This window comes from Rattus rattus, chromosome 2 (genome assembly GCF_011064425.1).
Source record: "Rattus rattus isolate New Zealand chromosome 2, Rrattus_CSIRO_v1, whole genome shotgun sequence".
NCBI lineage: Eukaryota > Metazoa > Chordata > Mammalia > Rodentia > Muridae > Rattus > Rattus rattus.
In genome coordinates this window covers 40,297,654-40,319,938 of record NC_046155.1, presented here as the reverse complement: position 1 = coordinate 40,319,938, position 22,285 = coordinate 40,297,654, and the positions used below count along the sequence as shown (strand labels likewise).

General features: G+C 49.0%; 1 protein-coding gene across 1 annotated transcript in view; it reads left to right on the top strand.

Moving 5' to 3' along the window:
• Positions 1 to 22,285, top strand: part of Tll2 (tolloid like 2) — a 115,324-nt gene that overhangs the window by 5,626 nt on the left and 87,413 nt on the right. The window contains exon 2 of the mRNA XM_032895500.1: positions 18,830 to 18,940. Within this exon, the coding sequence (XP_032751391.1) occupies positions 18,830 to 18,940 (111 nt within the window). The remainder of the gene's footprint in view (positions 1 to 18,829; positions 18,941 to 22,285) is intronic.

Here is a 22,285-nt window from a genome sequence, read left to right as displayed (position 1 = left end):
TCACCCAGAGACCTTTCTGGGGAAGCGACTGTCAGCAGTCCTCCAGGTCCTGATGGAAGGTCATTCACCTTTGCAGTATCTGGGCCTCAGTCTCTGTGCCTGGTACCCGGAGCGGCATCTAGCTCACTGTGATGTTTGCAGTATCTGAAGGATGCTGGCCTTAGGTGGATTGGGCTCATGGCTAAAGGAACTAAGCGTTTGCCCTCGGTGTGGGCCATGCAGCAGCCCTTACCTAAGACTGTCAGAAGAGGGGGCAGAGGACAATAGGGTCAAGCAGTCTCTCCTGGAAGCTTGCCTTCCTGTTCCTTATGGGTCTCTTAAGGCTCAGCCCCCGGTGAGAGCAGCTGGTGTGTTTACATCTTCCTTTACATCCTCTCCTGCCCTATACGGTCCTTGCTGATGGGCAGATGGCTGGTTTAATGGAATTCAATTTCTCTAAGGCCTTGTATGTTAAATGCCTTTTCAGTCTCCAGGCAGGAGCAGCATCTGGTCCACCTGCCTGCCCTTTCGCAAGGCTATGCGAGTGTGAGGAAGTCACTGAACCTCCCTCATCCTGTTTTCTCAGTTGCCAAGGACTCACCCAGCTTTCAGGATTGCCACAAGGACTAAATGGTAGATGTTTTATCTGAGCCCAGCTTCTGGCTCAGCGATGGGCATTTATGTCATCCGAGGGCAGAGCAGGTGCTCTTAAGCCTTTTGGCTTGCAATAAGTGATCTCATAGTTGCATGATCAGAGTTGGGATTCACTCTTGTTAAACAGTGTCTCAGAAGAGGGGTCGGAGCTGGAGAGATGGCTCTGCAGCCAAGAGCAGGGCTGCTCTTCCACAGGACCAAAATGGTGGCTCCCAACCATCTATAACTCCAGTCAGAGGATCCGATGCCTCTTCTACTCTCTGGGTGCACCAGGCATGCAAGAGGTACCTAGATATACATGCAGGCCAAATGCCCTCCCCTGAGTAAAAACAATTAATTTTAAAGAAGTATGAAAGATATTTTTAAAAAGTGAAGGGTAAGTTTTATGCCACTTTCACTATATTTCAATAAAAATAAAGAAAACAGAGACTCAGAGAAGGGCGTTGTCTAGGGAGGAGACTCGCTACCTTGGCTTCTGTGTAAGGGTCAGCCAATTGGCTCAGGGCTCAGCTCTTACATCTGCCCAGGCAAGCAGATTCAGTACACGGAGCATCAAGTGCCAACTGTAACCAGGGCTCCCAACAATGGCCAATGCTTTTGCTGGACAGGCAGTGTCTGGGAAAGGGGAGAGGAGAATGGGGAACTTGTCAGGTCCCTCACAGATGAGGCTGCTCTGGGAGCCCAAGCACAGTAAGAAACACCACTCCGCACCCCTCAGCCTCATCCCCACAGGAGACATGCAATATGGTGACTGCTACTTTGCATACAGGGGGAAACTGAGTTTCAGGCTTGGTCTTTCTGCTCTCCATTGGACTCATGTGCACCGTGAAACCTCAGAGGTAGGCTCCCAGGTCTTACATCCCTGGGGGCCCTCCTGATGGGCTTTGCGTGCCCCTTCCTGGGGTCCCTGCTCAGCACTGGGGTCAGGGAGTGCTAATGGGAATAACCTTGGATCTGCAGCACCCTGGCATGGGTAGTCTCCAAACTGGTGTTAAAGGTCTAAGAGCTTCCCAGACTGTCCCCTGCAGACTGCCACCCAGGCTGGACATGGCTGGCTCAGAAGGAAGATGCCTCTGGATGGAAGCCAAGCGGACATATTATTCCATAGTACGTCTGTGGTTAGCTATGGGCCTCCGGCTGACCACTCTCCCTAGGACCCTCTCCTGCAGTGCTCCACACCCATCCTTCAGCCTAGTCTCACTCAGTAAATGTGAACCTCTGTGTAACTGTGTGGCTCCTTGGTGACCTGTCGCATCTCCAACTGTGTAGATTGGATCTGTTCATGTGATCACCGGTCGCCATTACTAGGAGACAGTTGTGGCAAAGCAAGAATACCGGTACTGGAAAATATCAGAGTTTGGAGTTAAAACCTCTGAGAAGGCCTGTCTTAGCTCCCTGGGCAAATACAACACTATATAAATATAGACTACATAGGGTTTCTAGGTAGATTACATGATTTCATAGAGACACAGCTCTTAGGAGAATGCTTGGGACATGGGAGATATTTACTTCTAAAAGCCTTTATCATCGCTTGTGCTGTTCTCACTCACTGAAACCCCACAAGCTTTCTGAGTTGACAGTACCCAGTGACTGGACATGTTAAAAGACCTGTGTTTTCTTGCCATGCTGATTGATGTGTGTAGCTCCTGTATGCTTAAGGAGATTTACCTCACAACTATAGTCAGTCAAGAATCTCATAAACGTATGGAAGGTGTTGAGTTGAGAGTTTGACAGCAAGCTAAGAAACCAGTCCCAAGTCTAGGGGTCAACAGTGGGACCTGGCTCCTCCCGACTTCTCCAAGACTGTATTCCTGTGGCCTCCAACTTCCGAAGAGTCTAGGTACCAGGGAGGTTGGCTTCAATGGCACATCTGAGAGTGGTGTGCTTCTCCCCACAGTCACTTTATGAGTCCTCAGATCATGGCTTCTCATCCTCACCAGGGTGGCAGTGATGATAAGGTCAACCCTCCATTGTGGGTCTGCCTATGAGCCTTGGCCATACCTGATGTTTATAAAGTACCCAGTGCTGGCTTTCCACACAGACTGGGAGATTCTGTGGAAGTCCCTGGGGTATGCCCTGGGCTTTTAGGCTCTTGCAGCTACTGCAGGCCGTGGTCTAGGTTCTGCCCAGGCAAGAACCTGGGCTGGAATGTTTAACTGGTTACCATAGGGACAAGGACATCAAATCACTGCAGAAACCTTTTTCTACCCATGGCCAACAAGCACATCTCTATTCTACCCAATCTCGAGGTTGTCGGGAAGCCACAGGCAAGCCTTTTTTCCTTGACTTTTTTTCCCCCTTGGCCCAGATCTTGATAAAGATGAGAGAGTTCTGATCCCAAGACATTCTTGGTTACAAGGTGTTGGAAAGAGTCAACTAATAAATGCGAGATCAGGGGCTGGGGATTTAGCTCAGCGGTAGAGCGCTTACCTAGGAAGCGCAAGGCCCTGGGTTCGGTCCCCAGCTCCGGAAAAAAAAATAAATAAATAAATGCGAGATCTTGAAACGTATCTCCTCTCTCTTCTCTTTCTGGAAGAGGGATGTTCCTGGGGCAGAACATGGATGGACGGTCAGGTGAGAGAGAAGGATACAGCCATGTTCCCTTGAAGAAGGAAAGGAAGGAGACGACCAGCTTCCCAGGGAAACCCTTGTTTGGAGGGGCCAACATCCTGTTGAAGGCGCTGTTGTCAGCATGACACAGCCTGTGGCTTGCAGTCCATGGTGACTTTACTACCTGTGCGAGGTGACCAAATTTCCTAACCTCTCAGAGTCTCAGTTTACTCCTTTGGGAAATGAGAATGGCATTCAAGTCCAGCACGACGGTTTGCTTGGAGATTAAATGTGGCCGTCACTGAGTGGAGTTTAGTGCCCCGTCCTTGGTAGCTCTTCTCTGGGTGCATTGTTTTTTTCCCTTAAGAATTTCCCTGTGAGGGGTTGGGATTTAGCTCAGTGGTAGAGCGCTTGCCTGGAAGCGGTCCCCAGCTCCGAAAAAGAACAAAAAAAAAAAAAAAAAAAAAAAAAGAATTTCCCTGTGAATGACAGGCCGAGTTTCTTGTGAGTACTTCTCTCTCCCTCTCAAGGCCGCGGAGTTCTCTTGGGATCCACAGCAAGTGACAAGTGTTAATTTCCACCGCTCCTTGGCTCTTAACCGTGAAGCGAGGAGAGGGTGGCAGATACCGATATGCAGAAGAGGTTTTCCCTTGTACCCACTCAGCCTGCTCACAATCTCCTTCTGCCTGGATGCAAGCCTAGCAACGGAGCCCAGCTTTCCTGCTGATTGGTTAGCGATCTATCTGTGATCACGCCATCCTCTAACTGCTCCTGCCAATTGCTAATCGATAGTCTCAGACTCGCCCGCAGAACACTCAAGCGTTGGTGTTCAGCCTTGGTCTGCCTGCTTCACCAGCTGGGCCATTTAGCTCCCCGCCTCATGCTGCAATTTGCCCACCACACTTCCGTTTCCTCCCACCTGGGTTACTGGGTGCTGATGTGAGTCCTTGAATCCTGTTCCCACAGGGAATTGTCAAGCTGCCTGCTCTTTTTAAACTCTTCTCCAAGCCCCGGGCTAGTTGTCCCCACCACCCCATGCCCCGCCCGTCAAGCTCTTTGCCTTTCCCCATTGGCTCAGAAGTGGTCACAGGTGCAAGAGTCCACCCAGGTCCTTTAGCAGGACACCTGGTCACAAGCCATTGACTTTCTCACTTTGCCCTGTGGCCCAAACCAAGTCCTGCCTGCTCTGGGTCCGACTTTGAGCCTGTCTGCCTCATTCCATCCCTACTGCTTGACCTAAGCCCCGCCCCTTCCCCCCAACATCTACCCCTCCCTCCCACGGCTCCTTTGTGGATTCCTACACTCTCCAAATCTGTTTTGCATACTACAGACAGAATGGTCTCTTTTTCTCTTCTTTATTTTCTTTTATTGGACATTTTCCCCATTCGTATTTCAAATGTTATCCCCTTTCCTGGTCTCACCTCCAGAAACCCCCTATCCCATGCCCCCCTCCCATCATGCTCCATGAGGGTACTCCTAACCCCCCCTCCTGCCTCCCCACCCTGGCATTCCCCCATACTGGGGCATCGAGCCTTCACAGAACCATGCGGCCAGAGCCATGGGTCCATCCATGTGTACTCCTTGGTTGGTGGTCTAGACCTTGGGACCTCTGGAGTGTCTGGTTGGTTGACATCATTGCTCCTCCTATGGGATTGCAAACCCCCTCAGTTACCTAAGTCCTTTCTTTAACTATTCCATTGGGGACTCCGTGCTCAGCCCAATGATTGGCAGAGCCTCCCAGGAGATAGCCATATCAGGCTCCTGCCAGCCTGCACCTCCTAGCATCCCCAACAATGACTGAGTTTGGTGACAAGATGTGGGATGGATCCCCCAGGCTGGGCAGTCTCTGGATGGCCCTTTCCTCAGTCTCTGCTCCACTCTTTGTCCCCAAATCTCCTCCTGCGAGTACCTTGTTCCCCCTTCTAAGACGGACCGAAGCATCCACACTCTGGTCCTCCTTCTTCCCAAGCTTCACATGGTCTGTGAACTGTATCTTGGGTATTCCACTGAAGGACATCTGGGCTCCCCCCAGCTTCTGGCTATAATAAATAAGGCTGCTATGAACAGAGTTGAGCACGTGTCCCTGTTATATGCTGGATATATGCCCAGGAGTGGTATAGCTGGGTCCTCAGTGTGTAATCTTACAGTCTAGTCGCAGGAACCAAGAGAATGCAGGATTAGGAGGGGGTATAGAGGAGTGGAGAAGAAGATACAATCATGAAGAGAAACCTATACCCAGCTGATACCCTTAGTAGGTTGTAGGGGATTTAACACAGGGCCTTAGTGTATTCTTTTTTTATTGGATATTTTTTTATTAACATTTCACATGTTATTCCCTTTCCTGACTTCCTGTTCATAAATTCCCTATCCCATTCCTCCTCCCCCCAGAATGGTCTTTTAAAACTCACATCTGACAACATTTGCAGAATCAGACCCAGTTTAGGATGGTTCAGAACTTCCCAGGCATTTGGAGTGAGAATGGGTGGTCTCCGTGGCTGCCCACCATTTCCTGCAGGCCCCTCCCTATCACCTGCCACTCTTCCCTGGGGGAGGGTCTTCCTGGCAGCTTCTCCGGGCTCTCCATGCAGGCATCCCAGGCTTCGCTCAGACTCAGCCTGCACAGCCCCATATAATATCGGATTCTTTTTTTTTTTGTAGATTACTCATTATTTATAAAGTTCCTTTACTTTTCCATATGGCATTTTTCCCCCTAAATAGAACGGATTAGAGTTACTGGCGAGTGGCAACTTGCTCAATGACTGTCCACACACCAGACAATAAAGCTACTGGGGGAAGAAACAAGGTTCCCTCAGCTTCCTGTCACCAGCAGTGTCAGCGCCTGGATAGTGTCAGTAGTATTTGTCAAATGAGCACCGAGTGAGTGGGATACCATAGGGATCCAAAAGGCAGGACTCACCATGGGTGGATTAAGGAAGGATTACTGGGAAAGGGTGTGGGAAGCCCCCAGCTTAGGCCGGAAGGATGCTGGGATGCAGGCAGAGCACTGTGAGTCAAGGGAAAGCCTTGGGAAGCTCGGGATGTGACTGAGCTGGGACTGGACCCTGGCTTATTTTGAAGAACAATGGTGACAAGATTGAAATAAACTCGGAAAAAAGGGAACTCGAAGCGGAGTAACTTGAAACACATCTCAGGGAAATGGGGAGCTACTGATGGCTTTTGAATGGTTATTTCTGGAAAGATACACAATGCTTAGGATCTACAGAAACAAGAAGCACCTGGCCGGGACGGCTAACCCTGGGAGGGGAGGGCCATTATTATCCTGGGAGCGGGAAGGGAGAGGGGATGAGACTGGGTCGCACTCTGTGCTGTGAGGGCCCTGAGCTTCGATGTACAGAAAGGCCCTTCCAGCAACACGAAGAGACCACCGAGACATGTTCAGCAAGCAGTGGGACATCTGTGAGATGGGAAGGGGAGAAAGCGCTTTAACATAAATTGTTTTCCTGGCTTACACATCATGGTGGAAGGGCACGTGTGCTTCCAGACCCTCTGTACGTGCTCGTAGCAGCAGGTCCCCTTTCTCAAATATCTGTGTGGCTCTGAACCTTCTACTCCATTTCCTTAGTGTCACAGACCTCTCTGTGGCAGTGAAGATGCTTATGCAACAAGCAGACTTACATAGAGAGCATCAATTTAAGTAGTGTTCATGGTTGCATGGAAACACTGTCATTTGCTTACCAAGTCCCCTTTGTAAGACACAGATTCCCCCTCCCAATTGTTCCCTTTTTCTTTTGTAAGCAGTGATGCTGGAGTCATGCTTGTGGCCTGGTATTTATTTACTGCACACTGGAGAGTGAACCCCGGCAGGGCCTTGAGCGTGTTACAGAAACACTCCGCCCACGGCTCGTTTTGTTATTTTTGAGACAAGGTCTCAGAAGCTGCCTATGCAGGCCTCACAATTCCCTATGTAGCCCAAACTGGTCTTGAACTTGTGGTCCCTCCCCCTCCCTTCCCCAAATACCTAAGATGATGTGTAAGTCAGCATTAAACTAACTAGATATTTATACATGTCTTTATTTCTTGATTCTAAATTCCTATAAATAGAGTTGCTAGAAGTATAGATGCTCGTGGGGTCTGGGCTGTGAACACAGCACATGCTCAGCACACCTGAGACCCTGGTGCAATGCCCAGCACAACCAAAGCAAAATGATCCAAGTGGCCACATTCTTTTCTCTTCCCTGCATTCCCACGAAGGTTGATCGCGTGTATTCTAGCTTTTGAAGATCAGTGCTAGGGCTTGAGAAAAGTGTTTTGTTGTTTTTTTTTTTTCAACTTGCAGTTACCATTTGATTTGCATTTCTTTTCCAAATGGTCTTGAACACTTAGACGTGCCTTTAACACTGAGTGGGCTCCCTTAAAGAGTGAGAATGTCGACTGTTCTCTGTCGTACTTGCCACGAGTAATTTCTGGAGAGATCATTTGCTTCTTTAGAAAGCAGAAAAGGCATTTCATACTATAGAACTGTTTTGGGCCCCACTCCCCATGACTGTATCAGTCAAGATTAAGTGCTGAGTTACTGACCCGAGTCAGTCTACTGTCTGTCATAGTGCAGGCGAGAGACTCCTACCACAGCAGGCACTTATTTGGAGAGCAATTAGTAAATTTAGAGTGCATAGTTGTTAATCCGAAAATGGGGACAAGAGAAGGTAGAGAGAACTTAGATGAAAGCAGGGGTGCTGGGTGTAGGAAGGGACTACCAGGAAAGGCACGGCTCCCTACTCCCATCCCTCAGGCTGGAATCTGAACTTCTTAGGAGAGGGCGTGGCTACAGCCCTTGGAAGCTGAAGTTCATGGAGATATCTGGCTCCATTATTGTAGGGACTTATGCTCCAAGACCTCCAGCGAATGACCAGAGCCACTGGTCTGTACTTGAGTCTCCCTTATAGGCCATAGCGCCAAAGCTAATCCGGCTCATGTTTCACGCCTCAGAGCTTCCTTCCTGCCACGATGTTTAAGCTTGTCCCTTAACTACGGTCAAGGAAGATACAGCCAATCAGAACACGGATGCTGTGACCATGAATCAGATGACTGAGATGACCCACTAAGTGACTGATGGGCAGGTAATATGCACTGAATGTATGTGATGGATAGAGTCATGGGCCAAACAGGACAGGATATCCCAGTGCACGATTTTATTATTCTACTCTGAACGGTATGTGGGGTAAAACACTAACCATCACTTTCTGGAACGTTCCATTTAATTTCCTTCAAGTACAGTTCATTGTGGATAAGTGAGGCTGTGGAGAAGCGGGCAGATGTGCAGCAGGAAAAGGCCGGCTGGCAAGGAGCCGCCCAGTGGAGGGAGACTGGAAGACCTCCAGTGGCTGAAGCCGGTGGCGCTTGTGAATGTGGCTGGCAGCAACTCCTGCAGGGGCAAGAGAGACGAGGCCTCCAGAACCAGCGAGCAAGGGTTCTTCCATGGTGCAGTGGCATCCAGGTCTCTCTCCCCTTGCGACAGATGGTGGAGGGGGTATTTTTACAGCTCCCAGCTCCAGAACAGCAGAACACGAGAGAACAGGGAGGTGTGGGGCAGGCAGGCAATGCGTGACCACAGCTGGAAAACGACGTCTGTGTCTTTGTCACATCAGATTCTGGAGTCTGCAGTCTAGGCTCATGGAAGCTCCATCTTGGATATGCTCCAGGAGCCAGGGCCCACCATCTTTCTCATTTCTCTACCTGGGAGAGGCTCTTCTCTTCATAGTCCACGATGGCAGCCAGAGCCCTAGACCGCCACTGGCAATCTGGCTGTGAGAGGCAGGTAGAACAAAGTTGCATAAAGACCATGAGAAGAGGCTTCCCGTTTGCCATGTATGCATCCTCTCATTGGCTGGAACGTAGTCACGTGGCCACAGGGAGCTCCCTTGGAATCTGGAGGTTTTACTGTAGAGAGTGCTTGAACTCAAGTCCAGGGTTCTTTTCTTGTAGAAGCAGAAAAGGAAACTGGTAAAAGCAAAAAGCAGCCTTTGCCACAGTCAGCCAAACGTGCTGGGCTTTTACACAGAAGGTTCAGTTAAGATAACAGGCCACAGGCATTGCTGTAAGTTAACCACCGCTCTGCCAAAACTAACCGAATGTTGGAGCTGGGGGGAACCCTTGGGGGTGTCTATTCTAAATGTCTCAGTTTCCCAGTGAGAACCCTGTGGTGTGGAGGGGCGGTATCTTATCGGGAGTCACAGGCTGGAGCTAGGCCCCAGGCCTTTTCTTCTCTCCACTTAGTATATCTTCCCACTCCGCTCACCGCGTAGGCCTCCAGTGGCCTCCAGCTTCAGAGTGAGTCACGCACAATTGCTCGTGTAATTTATGGCTCCTTGAAAGATCATTCCACAGCGGAGAGATTAGGGCTTATGAAACGCCGGTCCCGTAGTCAAAACACACAGGACGTACAATTAAAATCCGAGACGCTCTTGGCTTTTAGGATGCAAACTGCATCTTCCCCGCTGTTGTTGAGTACAGTCGGTGCGGGCTTCCGCTGGGGGGAGGGGGGGCAGCGGGTGTGAGATGGCAGGCAGTCATATTGTGCTGGAATCCGGAAGTGGGAGTCCAGGTCAAAGGAGTTGTTTAAAAGTCTTTCTCACGACAGCTACGTGAGTGAGGATGTCCTACGGGAAACAGGGTCACCGTGCATGGTTTATATTAATGAAGGAACTAGCCCGAGACACAGAGCTTAAGGAGTGAGGCAAGCGAGCTCTCCCGGCAGCTAAGAATCAGGGAGGGAACAATGTTACTGGCGTCAGAACGGGTGGGAGGTGACGCAGCCCCAAGAGATACCATGGCCAGGCCTGGAGCACCACAGCAGAGAAGAAATACCCAGACCTCCCACCCAACCCCACCCCTGGCACTGTCTGCAGTGTTTTTCGCCCCCTGATTCAAAGCGAACACAGTGAGAGTGGGCAAGGGAATTGGGAGGTGCAGGTGCAGGCCTACTGGACAAAGGACTGAGCAGAGAGGCCTGGCTCCAGTCATTCATTTACAGGGAGCACCGTGTTGACCACATTAACAATTTGTGAGTGGGGAAGTGAGGACGTGGGCAGTGCCCCAGTGCTGGTGACAGACACTACTGACTTAACTCTTCCCCGTGTGTCTAAGAAGTCACCAGTTGGGTAGGGAAGGTTCGCCAGATGAAGTCTATCTGGAGCTTTAAAGCATAGGTAACCTTGCAGCTATGACAGACCCCGTCACACCAATCTGCTGCATACATTTTATAGTTTCAGCTTGCCGAGCGGTGTTTTTTATTGCAGCGAGTCAAGCTGTAGGGTGACCACCGAAGTATCAGGGTGACAGTACTCTGATCTGTAGATGAAGGGTCCAGGCAGAACACACAGCTACCTTGGGCAAGGCAGCGGCCAGCACAGGCTCCAGCCAGACCCTCTGGCTCATCTGCTATGAGATGCCAACAGCTTGGGGCTGTTCTACAGGACTCTGCTGTGTAGGGCGCTCTCCCAGGTCCTGACCGACCCAGGACACTTGGATCCTACTGGGTCTCTGATGTGTGCACTCAGACCCCTTGGATCATCCTTAACTAGAGCAAGCAGGTAATGGGCTCTGGTACAGTGGAGTGTGGGAGGACAAGTGTCCACTTGGACGCCATTTTTCAGTCACCACTGGGCCTATGTGACTCTGTACTAAGACGGATTAAGAGGTCATGTACAGGTTCAATGGATACGAGGGTTGAGGTCAATGAGGGACATTTGTCCTGGGAGACAGTAAATCAGAAGAGGTCCAGGTGTGTGGTGTGTCTGCTACCTGTCATCCCTCCTATGAAGAAAAGCATGATGGGAATCCGATGCTTTGCCTCCCTGGATTCCTCCAGCAAGGAATAAATATGTTGTTTAGGTGGCTTTTACATTTTTGCCATCTTAGAAATTCCTGGATCCAAACTTGTTGTTTTTATTCTTCCCTTAAGACTCCAATATAAAACCCACAATGAATCTATTTTGCCCAATTAAAATATTTACTGTTTCCTACTCCTCTCTGCCATATGTTCGCAGAGCCTAGCCATCCATCCCGCAAGAAGGCCATTTCTCCAGGAGCAGCTGTGGGCTCTGCAGACGGGAGGCTTCCCATGCTAAACAGACCCTGCCCTTTAATCTGCACCCAAAGATCCAGGAGGCACGGTTCACACTTGCCTGCTTCCTCCCTGGCCTCGCAAGCCAAGCCTCTCCCCCGCCCACTTGCTACCGAGTGCGCTGAAATTTAGGGTCATGGTTTCAAAGTTCATGGTCCTGAGAATAAACAATTAAACTATTGTGGTTGCATAGAGCCGTGGACCCCATTAACACCGTCCCATGAATATTTATAGCTGGGAACTACAAAAGAACATAGAAGCCATATTGTATCCCTGGAGCTTTTCCTTCCATGGGGTCCTTTCTCTGTGGGTTACTTTAATGTAAGCTTTGCCGATTTAGTTGCACACTTTAAGCCGATTAACTTTTTACTTAAAAAAAAAAAAACCCTCCCTGTTTGTTTGTACATACACTTCCCTGACAAAGATTCACACAAAACTGCTTCAAACCTGGCAAATCCCTCTGTTGGAAACTCACAGAACTAAAAGCATCTCTGGGTAGGATTTCCCTATAATTCTCCTGCCTCTGACCTCTCCACCCCACCTCTGCCAGTTTCCCCGAGAGGAATGGCGTGAGTTTGAATCTCCCGTGTTTGGTTCCTGCACTAACCTAGGCTTATCCCCATCTAAAAGCGCTAGCAAGGTGCCTCTCTGCTTGAGATGCCACAGGGATGGGCAAATGCCAAGCCGGAGGTGGATCTCACTGTATCTCTAAAAGACACAGGAAGGGAACCAAACAATTGTTATGGGGGGGACTTAGAGACCACTGACTCTGTTGGTTCCCAAACTTGAGTGTGAGTGAGAACAGGGCATGACAGAGCCTGTGTTTAAATGTGTGTTCCCGGGCTCTGTTCCTGGAGGTGTTGCTTTTGTCACTTTGGTTGAGACTGGGAGTTCCGTACACCAACACCCTTCTTAGATGCTCATTGCAAGTGGATTGTGGGCCCAACCTCCAGCAGCTTGGAGCTGCTCAGCTGTCTCTCGTGCTGGTGAGGAAACGCCAATGAGGACAAACGTCACTTGTACGGGATCATGAACAGCTTCCTGTGTGCATTGTGGAAGTGTGCACCGTGCCAGCGCAGACATCCTGGGATACATAGCCCCATAGCGTGAGATTTGTGGTTAGGCAGGATGAGGATTGAAAAGTCCCCCAAGCTCTAAGTGTACATGAGAAAGTAAGGAAATGGCTGACCTGTAGAGGAGAGGGAAGGGGAGGGACGTGGGGGAGAACTCACACTGAAGGCTTCCTCCACGCAGAGGCCAGGTTTCCTGGGGTTTGGAGAGAGTTTCTGGGTGAGTAATGTGGCCAAGAGGCTCTGGGAAGGCTAGGGGCTTGCAGGTCTGTGCTGTCTGGGAGCTGGTGAGGCATAACTTGTCGAGGGTGGCTGGTGCTGACAGCATCGGATGGGGTCTCCCTCTGCTTGGCTGGGCCGCTGCCTGCTCAGAGACTTCCAGTTCTGTGGGTCTGGGGCCCTGAGTCAGGCACCTGATTTCATTAAACACTGCCAGAAACCCACTGTCTCCAAGACTCATAGAAACTCTAACAGGAAGGGTCGTGAGGGATCTCCAGGGCCACTTTCCTTCACTCTGTCCCCTCTAAGCACCTGTCTGGCTGTCTGGTCTTGGCCATGCCAGGCGCTCATCTGAAGCAGACTGCAGAGCTCACCCAGAATCTTAGCTCCAGAGGCTGGTCCTGTGCGAGAACAGAGAACTGAGCTCAGATCTGAGGTTGGAGCCAAAGGTCTGATTTCTCACTAAGATCCTCCATCAGTTGCACACGACCTTCCTCAGGTCATTCATTCTTTCATTTATGAAGCAGTTATGTAGGTCAGGCCCTATGCTGGGAGCTGGGGGAGGGTGTGTGCATGGAAGGAATGGCAAACCATGACATGTGGCACCAAAGTGAGGGACTCCTTAGAACCTCTGCACCCTGGCTGCTCTCCAAGTCCTGGATCCATTCACCATGTCTACTCTTCCTTCTCTGCCCCTTTGAACCTCTCTGTTCCTGTGACCCCATGACCTCATGACCTACATCTTCAGGAATCCACATGGCTATGTCCAACAGTACTGCCAGCTTTCCTTCCTTCAGTGGGACTACTTCTGATCCTGCCCCCCACTTGACAAGAGCTTTGCCACTTGTCACATCTCTGCATACATTATTCCTTTGGCCAATATGCTCTTGCCTGTGCCCCCTGCCCAGGTTCTGCTCATTTTCAGTCCCATGCTTAAGTGCCACCCTTTGAAGCACTGTCTGGTGCTAAAGGAACCACAGCTTGGCAATGTGGCTGTTGATGGAATCAGAGTGGAAGGAGGTCTCTCTCTGCCTGGCTGGGGACAGAGAGAGTGCCACTGCGGATGGAGAACAGACAGGATGAAGTGCTATACTGAGCACACCCTGGGGCGGAGGATGCTGGACAGGAGTCTGTCCCAGTGACTTGTCCCTGTCATAGTGTGAGTCTTCCTCCTCCATAGCTAGAAGGGACAGGCACGCAGGGGATAAGAAAGGATAGAATTTAGGAGCTGTGACATGCTATGCACAGACCGTCATAGCACTAGTGAGCTGAAGCTGCTACACCAGCTTGTGAGAGCTGTGTTGCCTCCTCTAACTTTACCTTCAGTGACTAAAACCAGCCAGGGCAGCAGCTTTGCCCCAGGCAATCAGCCAACATGACTAACGCCTGTGTCTGCCCCAGCTCCTGCTAAACACCAGCGCGGGTACCACTTACTGAGTAGGGTTATAAAGTTTGCCTTTAGGGTTGGCGAAACGACTCAGTGGATAAGAGGGTTTGTTCTGAATCCTGACAACTGGAGTTCCACTCCCAGAGCTCCCATAAAGATGGGAGGAGAGGAGAACTGACTTCATAAAGCTGTCCTCTGATCTCCATGTGCACACACGGTCAACGACAAGTGAGACAAATCTAAACATTTTTTAAAAGAAAGAGCACCTTTAAAGTCGGTCTCTTTTTTATATTTCTACAGTTTGCATGTATTAACTTTAAAATATATTTGATGAAGAGTGTAATAAAAAACAATACCTGATGTTGACCTCTGACCTCTAGGCATTTGTACCTATCTGTGCTTGCCCACTTCCTACACACATGCACACATTTATACAAACACTGTACACGTGTGCATACACAAATTTCTTTCAGCTGCTTTATGAAGATTCCCTCTCTCCTTTCTTTCTTCCTTCTTTATCTTCTTCTTAAATTTGGAGAGCAGGTCTCTCTTCACAGTCTAGGCTGGCATGGAACTCATTATCTAGCCCCAGGCTGGCCTTGGATAGAGATTCTTCTTCTCCACCTTCCTGAGTTCTAGGATCACAGGTGCAAGCCTCCACGCCCAGCTACAGGTCTCTAATGTTTATTTCTGAAAAGCATTGTTCTTATTGTAGATCATTCACCGTCTCTTTCTGAACTGCCCTTACCTTATGGGTCAGGATGTCATGGTCAAACTGTACCTCCTGTTGACAGCTCTCTGAATTGCAGGGTTAAAGCTCTGGCAAGGTCAGCCAAGTGCAGATGAGGGTAGAAGGGATTTTCATGGAAATGCATCTGAGATTCTTTCCGTGACTCTGCAGTTCCACATCTCACAAAGGTGACCCAGTGCGATTTCTTCATTATGGCCATGAAAGACACAACAGAATGGCAAGGAGCCTGGGACTCGGGTGTTGGGGACAGTGTCTTGTTGCCGTTACTAGTGCTATGCAGAGTTTAGTGTGTATGTGATTTAATCGAGGGATCTTTTAAGCATGTAAGTCCTTTCTCAGCAACTCTAGGATGGCCTCCGAGGTTCCGTCTTTCTGTCAAGCTCCATGATGTCATCAATGCTCCTGACCCATGGATGACAGTCCGACTCTCTGGCAGTCGGCAGTGGAAGAGGTCATGGGCAAGCCTGGAGAATTTTCTCAGAGAAGGCTTTCATGGGCCACACTCCGTCTTTTAGTAATATTTCAGTAGCTGTGTTTTCTAGATACTGTTTTCCCTTGGTATCTGTGGGGACTGATTCCAGCATTCACCGTGGAGACTGAATCCACAGATGCTCAAGTCTCTTGGGTCAAATGGAGTCGTACTTAGTGTGAGGCACTATGCACTCCCTCCCGTATAATTCCTGACATTATGCAAACGCTTTATAAATAATTGCCACACTCTATTGCTTAGGGGGCAATGGGACGGAAAACAGCCTGTATGTGTTTAGTACAGACACAGTGTTGTTTTTTTTTTTTTTTCAAATTGTTTTGGATCCATGGTTGGTCGAATCCGGGTATAGACCATTGGCATGGAGGACTGACTGTAGACTTAGACTTTAAATTCCGTTGAAACAACTTTAATGTTTTATTTGTTAGGATTTAATTTTGTTGTGCGGAACTTTAGTTTTCCGTAGTGAGCTAAATCATTTGTTGCAACACAAGCCATAGAAGAGCCTTTCACAAATCTGTGAGACCTCATTTTTCAGGGTTTTCTTACACAATCTAGAGTCTGGTTCTAGACTATTCTTTGTGACAGGGCTGTGGTAATTCTATCACACTTTCTCTTGACTGTTGTCACATAATTGTAGGGGTGAACTTTTAGATAATTTGTAAATAATAAAAATATTGTGTTTTTTGAGGTATATGAACCTGCACATCGCCTTGGGAAGAGTCAACCTTGAAAATTATGGCCTTTCTCATCTATGACTGTAGTATGTTTCTCCTTCAGTGTTACTCAGCTTTATAGTTCTTTAGTTTTTAATTTTTGTGAATTTATTTTTGTGTGTGCATGTGTGTAGGTGGTGTGTGTGTGTGTGTGTGTGTGTGTGTGTGTGTGCCATTGTGCACACATGAGGCTCAGAGAACAACTTTTGGGAGCTGTCTTTTTTATTTCACAGTGTGGGTCCTGAGGATTGGACTCAGGTCACAGGGCTTGATGGCAATGCCTTAACCAACGTGCTCTCTGGATCACTCGCGTTATAGCTTTATCAGGAGTCCGTATTTCTCAACCTTTCCTATTGAACTTATTCCAAGGTATCTGATTCTTCTTGTTCTTTTAAATAATTGCATATTATATGTCATAGTTTTTGTTACATTTACATTCAACTTTATCTTTATGACATGGTCACAAGCCACAGGCAACAATTTAAATTTAAGTTAATTAAAGCGAAAATACGATTTAAAGTTTAGTTTCTCCTTCACATTAACCACATTCCAGGTGTCTGGGAACCACAGAAAGTTGGTGGGTACCACACGGAAGCTCAGATATTGAATCCCTTTAAAAAGCGCTACGAGTTCCTGGTGTGTTACTGTCGATATGTTAACTTTGAACCAGTTATTTCAATTTATCTCTTGGATTTCCCAAGAAAGCACTTGCTTTTGATCAAACTCGTTTTTTTTTCCCTCCGCTGAAACACTATGAGGCTATCTCCTTCCTGTCAGTGAAAGAAGACTTGACAAATTCGAGCCAAAAGGGTTACAGCTCCCCACCATGCCCATGGCAGTCATTACTAATCGATCACAGCACTTCTGCTCTTCCTGACTTATTGAAACCCCCTGTGGCAGGAGTCTGGGGTTGCCGAATCTCCGCTGAACGCCATCGTCTGAACACCAGATGATTCTGGGGGAGGTCCTCTCTGAGTTGTGGGCAGGAAGCTACTTGGACGGTCTTGGGTGGCATATTCATGGGATCAGTCTCGCAGGTCTCGGGGATGGAATCGGTAGGACAAGAGGGAAGAGTTTGGACCCAGATTCTATCACAGGAAGCCTGTGGAGGCCACGGGGAGGGAGATATGACTGACATATCTCCCGCTCTGAGGCGGGACAGAACCCATTGTTTGGACACCAGATCTGTCCATTGTGTGATGCCTCAAAGCCAGCCCTGGACCCTCTTGTGGCTGATGTGGGTAAGGTCTACCCTGGGTTGGGCATTTGTGTAGGGCAATGTTCCAGAGGGATGTAGGGGGTCCTGCCTAACCAGTCTGACTATATATCACTGTTGTGTAGACATTGCTAAGGATTTTGAGGTCTAAGGGACAGAGATATCTTGTCACATTTGTTTAGTGGGTCCAGGTACTGGCTTTGTGCTCAACACTCGCTCACACCAACTCACCTGATGCTCACGGCAACCCTGGAAAGAAGCAACATCACCGTTTATCTCCATTTGAGCGGCGAAGAAGCTCAGACTGAGGGAGTTAAGTTGTGTGCCTGGTTTCTCACAGGCTGAATCTATGTGATTCTGCCCTACACGTTGTGCCTCTGGCTTAGTTTTCTTAGTGTGGGAAGTGGTCTTTGATAGATGTGTGTGCAAGAAACCAGAGCCTGTCTTCAAGACATTTAGAATCTTGCAAAGTGGGGGAAGCTGAATAGATCTAAATGCTGAGGGGGCTGTGAGGTGGAGGGATGGGGCTGGAGAGCGACCAGGGCTGGAGTCAGCTCTGCCCCTTGCTGGCCATGTGACCCTGAGTATGATTTTTTTTTTTTTTACTGAGACTCCATTTTCTGGTTTATAAGAGGGTACATAATCAATATGGGAATATCAATATAAGAACAGGGAAATGGACATGCAGGTTGACTCCATTGATAATTGGAACGTATAAAAGCCCGAACGCTAGGTGTGCGGCATGATCGCCAGCCTCGTCTGCCGGAAGTCTGGCAGGCACAGGTACAGCACATGCTGGGTGAGGAGATGATGACACAGTTTAATCCCACAGCAACACAGAGTCAGGAAGGAGTGTGTCCGGGTGGGAGGGGAATTCCCCAGAGCAGACATGGGAGTTATAGCTGGCAGGGGGTCCTCAGGGGGAAGAAGGGGAGAAACAGGTGTCAGAGAGATCTCGGTGAGTATCAGGGTGGCCCTGTGGGTCACTGAGCACTCACCGTGCCCAGTCCTGTGCTGCTGTTGGGAAACCTCGACATCACTATTCCTCCCACAACTCTGAAGTCCAGTTCCAACTTTATCCCCACATGAGGACGCCAGAGCTGAAATGAGTCAATGATTTGCCAAACAGCCCTGAGGCGGTATACCTGGTGGGAAAGAACTGCTCACCTCATCACCAGAGTGCAAAAAGGAAAGGGAGGAGGGGTCTGGGCCCATTCTCCCAGTCTTGGTGCCACTACCTCCTAGTGGGACCCATCGAGGTGCACATACAGGGGTCCATGCGGACATGCCTACAAAGTAGAGTTACACAGCCTTCTATAAGCCGTTTCTGTGTTCTACACCATCTGGGCTCAGGATGCCAGGTGCTGGGCATGGCTCTCTAGAACATTGCTTGCCCTTAGAGTGGGAGTCATTCACAGGGAAAGGCAGCAGATGCTGTGAGTGAAAATGTAAGTTACGGTGCTGCGCCTTTTTGTCTATATTCTGGGGACATGATGGATAGACTAGGGTGAGATGGAGTTATAGGCAAGCCTCTGGGTTCCCATGGCGGTTGGTCCAGATAACTATGGCTTTAATACAATTGTCTCAGAGACTCCAGGAGTCAGCTCCATCTTTCCTAGGATTTGCTCCCTGTGTCTGATGACTTCTGGAAGGTTAGTTAAGAAAGCCCCCTTTCTGACCCCTAGGTGAAGTTGACCACTGTGTTTTCTCCTGCTAGCTGTCTTCTGGGGAGATATCGCCTTGGATGAAGATGATCTCAAGTTATTTCACATCGACAAGGCTGAAGAATGGACCAAGCCATCCATGGAAAGAATGGGACACGACACTGGCAAGTATTGGCTTCCTCATCGGCTTGGGTCCCAGTGGGCTGCTGGAGGGCTCCACTAGGAATCTTTGATATCTCTGAGGTCCAGAGGCCTCTGTGGAAGACCTGGAGGGACCACACTACTTCCTCTGATGAAGGCATGAATCTGAGACATTAAACTTACCCTCCCCCTCTTTTCCCTCCCTCTCTGCGTATGTATATATGTATGTGTAGCCTGTATTTGTTCACACTTGTGCATGTGTGCACATGTGTGTGGAGGTCAGAGGTCAATGTCAGGTGTCTACCTAGCTCAGTCCCCACCTTCTGTAAGGTGTGGTCTCCCACCTGAACCTGGGCCTCCTCCATTTGGCTAGGTTGGCTCACCAAGGAGTATCTGCCTCTCCCTGGACCTTGCACCCAGCACTGTGCCACCACACCTAACTTTTTAATGTGAATGCTGGTCATTCAAATTCAGGTCCTTGGTGATGTACAGCACGCACTTCATCAATAGAACCATTACTGTTTGCCCCAGCCCACACTTAACTAATCCTTCTAAGAAAATCTCTCATCGCCCTTTTGGAGGGTTCAGCCTGAAGCTGTTGGTTCTTAAGACTCTGGCTTGTCTGGTTTGTTGTAGACTGGAGAAAATTGCTAAGTGGGCTGTATTTAAATGGTCTCTGACAACATTGTCAATGGTAATGACGAGGCTAAAATGAGAAGCTTGCCCATGGAGAATTGTGCACTTGTTTGATAACCAGGCAAGTCCTTATGTTGTCTGGGCTAGGAGACCCACCCAGTTTTCATTCTGTGGCTACTTTCTCTCCTGGCTGCCAGCCTTGAGATGAGGCTGGTCCCCTGGGTGCTCCTCACCCTCTAAAACCCCATACACTAGACTCAAGTGACCTTAGCTTTATAGCCTCTGGTCCTAGAAGTAGTGCGGGGCACTGAGTATGGGATTGGGAATTTTCATGTGGTGGACCGTAACTTGTTATTTGACGACTAAGGCTCACAACATCCTGCTATCTGTGAACCTTTCCCCCACACATCCTTCCTTCTCTTGAAACTATTTGAGCTTCATCCTGGGTCAGGTTCAGTGTTGGTGAGAGAAACAGAAGACAGTCTAACCTTTGCCTTCATGGAGACCCTCGGAGCAGGCAGACAGGTGTAGATCTGTAAATCTGTAGATTCCGTGTTCCTACCTGTAAAACAAGGATGAAACTTGGACTCATTCCATAGATGTGTGGAAGTTTATGCCAAGGGTAGCAGGCTAACCCAGCACCTCAAGAAATGGGAGAAATTTAGTGGGAAGAGACAAGAGTGGAGGAGTCTTTTGAGTATGATATGAATGGCACTCTTATCTTGTGTCATAAAGGAGAATTAGGAGCCCTGAGTGGGAGAGGAGACTTCAGGTGGAGGGGAAGACAGGTACTTAGGAAACACAAGAGGGGGTCTACATGGAACAGAGGTAAGTTGTCACTAGAAGATGGCCCTTTAGGCAGACTCCTTTAGAGAGTCTGGAGAGAATGGCTAGCACAGGAGGCAAGCCAAAACTTCCTTACTGTCTTCACTAGTGTGTACAGCAAGAGTCCTCTGAGGGGTCTCAATAAGACGATAGCTTGCTAAGTGTGGGCTTGGCCATTCCTTAGTGGAGAGGCCCAACCCTCTACTTCCCGTAACTTGTTAGCTACTCTGAGGATGCTGAGTCCTGGCTGAGGATGTAAACAACTGGTCACACTGATTGCTGGTAGTGATGTCATGGGTGTATCCCTAATGATGTACTTGGTGATGTTAGGAATATTCCTGAAAACCAGAGAGAGAGAGAGAGAGAGAGAGAGAGAGAGAGAGAGCAGGATGAGATGTGTCCAGCGTCAGAGGCTCCGGGGTTATCTGAGGAGAACAATCAGCTGGTGCGATTGTCTACAAAGGTCCCCACGGGGGTTGTCAGATGAACGGCCATGTTGTCAGTAGGTCATGGAACCTTTGCCAGTGGTCTGGGGACACATCGGACTTCCTCGGTGGTGTCTGAGTCTATGAACAACAGTAAAATTTGTGTGGCCTCTTCTACATGGTTTGAAGAACTGACTAGAGGTTCAAATGAAGAATCGAATTATTTTTTTTTATAACAGCATATCCACTGCTTCATCTGTGCTCCAGCATAGCAAACCTTCTCTTCATGATTTACCACACCATCCATTCGCCCTTTCCCTCAGCCCCTCCCAGGGGTCTGGAGAAGATGATCTAACTAATTTGTGCTTAAAGTGGTTCCTAACCGTCAGTCACAGCATGACTTAATACTAGTGAACAGGATGTCTCTCATACTCGCTGCGATGAACTTTACACTGTGCTGTTCAGATGCCAAAGACTCTTCCTCATAGTCAGAGCTTATCCCGGGATCATCACTGATCTGACTTTCATCAGCATCACCCGGTTTGTCTGTGCAGGCCACACCCTGCCTAAGTGTTCTTCTGTATCCTGTACTGGCCTGCACTACTACAAAACTCACCCACCATGTTGATGGAATAGCTCACCCCTTTACAGGGCTGTGAATTGTTCTGCTACATCTTCTGTCGACAGATATTTGGGCAGCTCAGGGTCTCCTGCTCTAATAAAGACAGAATAGATTTCCTTAAGCACCCATTGCCCCTTGGGAAGCTGCCCTGGGTGGAATTGTAGGTAGGGTACTGGTTTCAAGTTGATATCATCGAAACCATTTCCAAAGTGGTTGTGCCAACTCACACTCCAGGTGGGGGCATACTTCCTTATAAAGCAGGAGTGGTACCCGTGCGGAGTCTGTTATCTGTTTTGGATCTTGATCTCCCTAATGTACCCTCTGGCCCACCCAACAGGCCCATGCGCCACCAGGAATTCACAGGGTTACCCCATCAGCTCTCTTTCCCTGTTCCTGGGCGCTTGCCTAGCAGTTGTGAGGGAAAGGCTCCAGAGAGAGTAGGCATTGGTCAGACACAGTACTGTGCATAGCTGCTAGAGAGTCCCCTTCAGGAAAGGTCACCCAAGGGGCTGTGGTGAAGGGATGTCCAGTGGTTCACCTCTCTCAGAATGCTTGATCAGGATAGATGTGGGACTGGGATGTCTATCTGCTCTGTCCTTATCTTGTGAACTAATGGAGCACACCTCCCACCTCACATTCAGCTTTGGACTCCCCAGAGGCAGTACCTTGGACCTAGGTGCTGACCAGTGTTGATGGGGCCAAGAAGACAATGGTGTCAGAAGTTGCAGACCCTGGCCTTCTCCAGGTCATGTGTGCCAAGGGGGCTTTGGCCTCAGAAGGGTGCTATGAGCACTGATCTCAGTCACAGGCTTGCACTGTCTGGACTGAATCACAGAGGCAAGCCTCAGTTTCTTCATCTG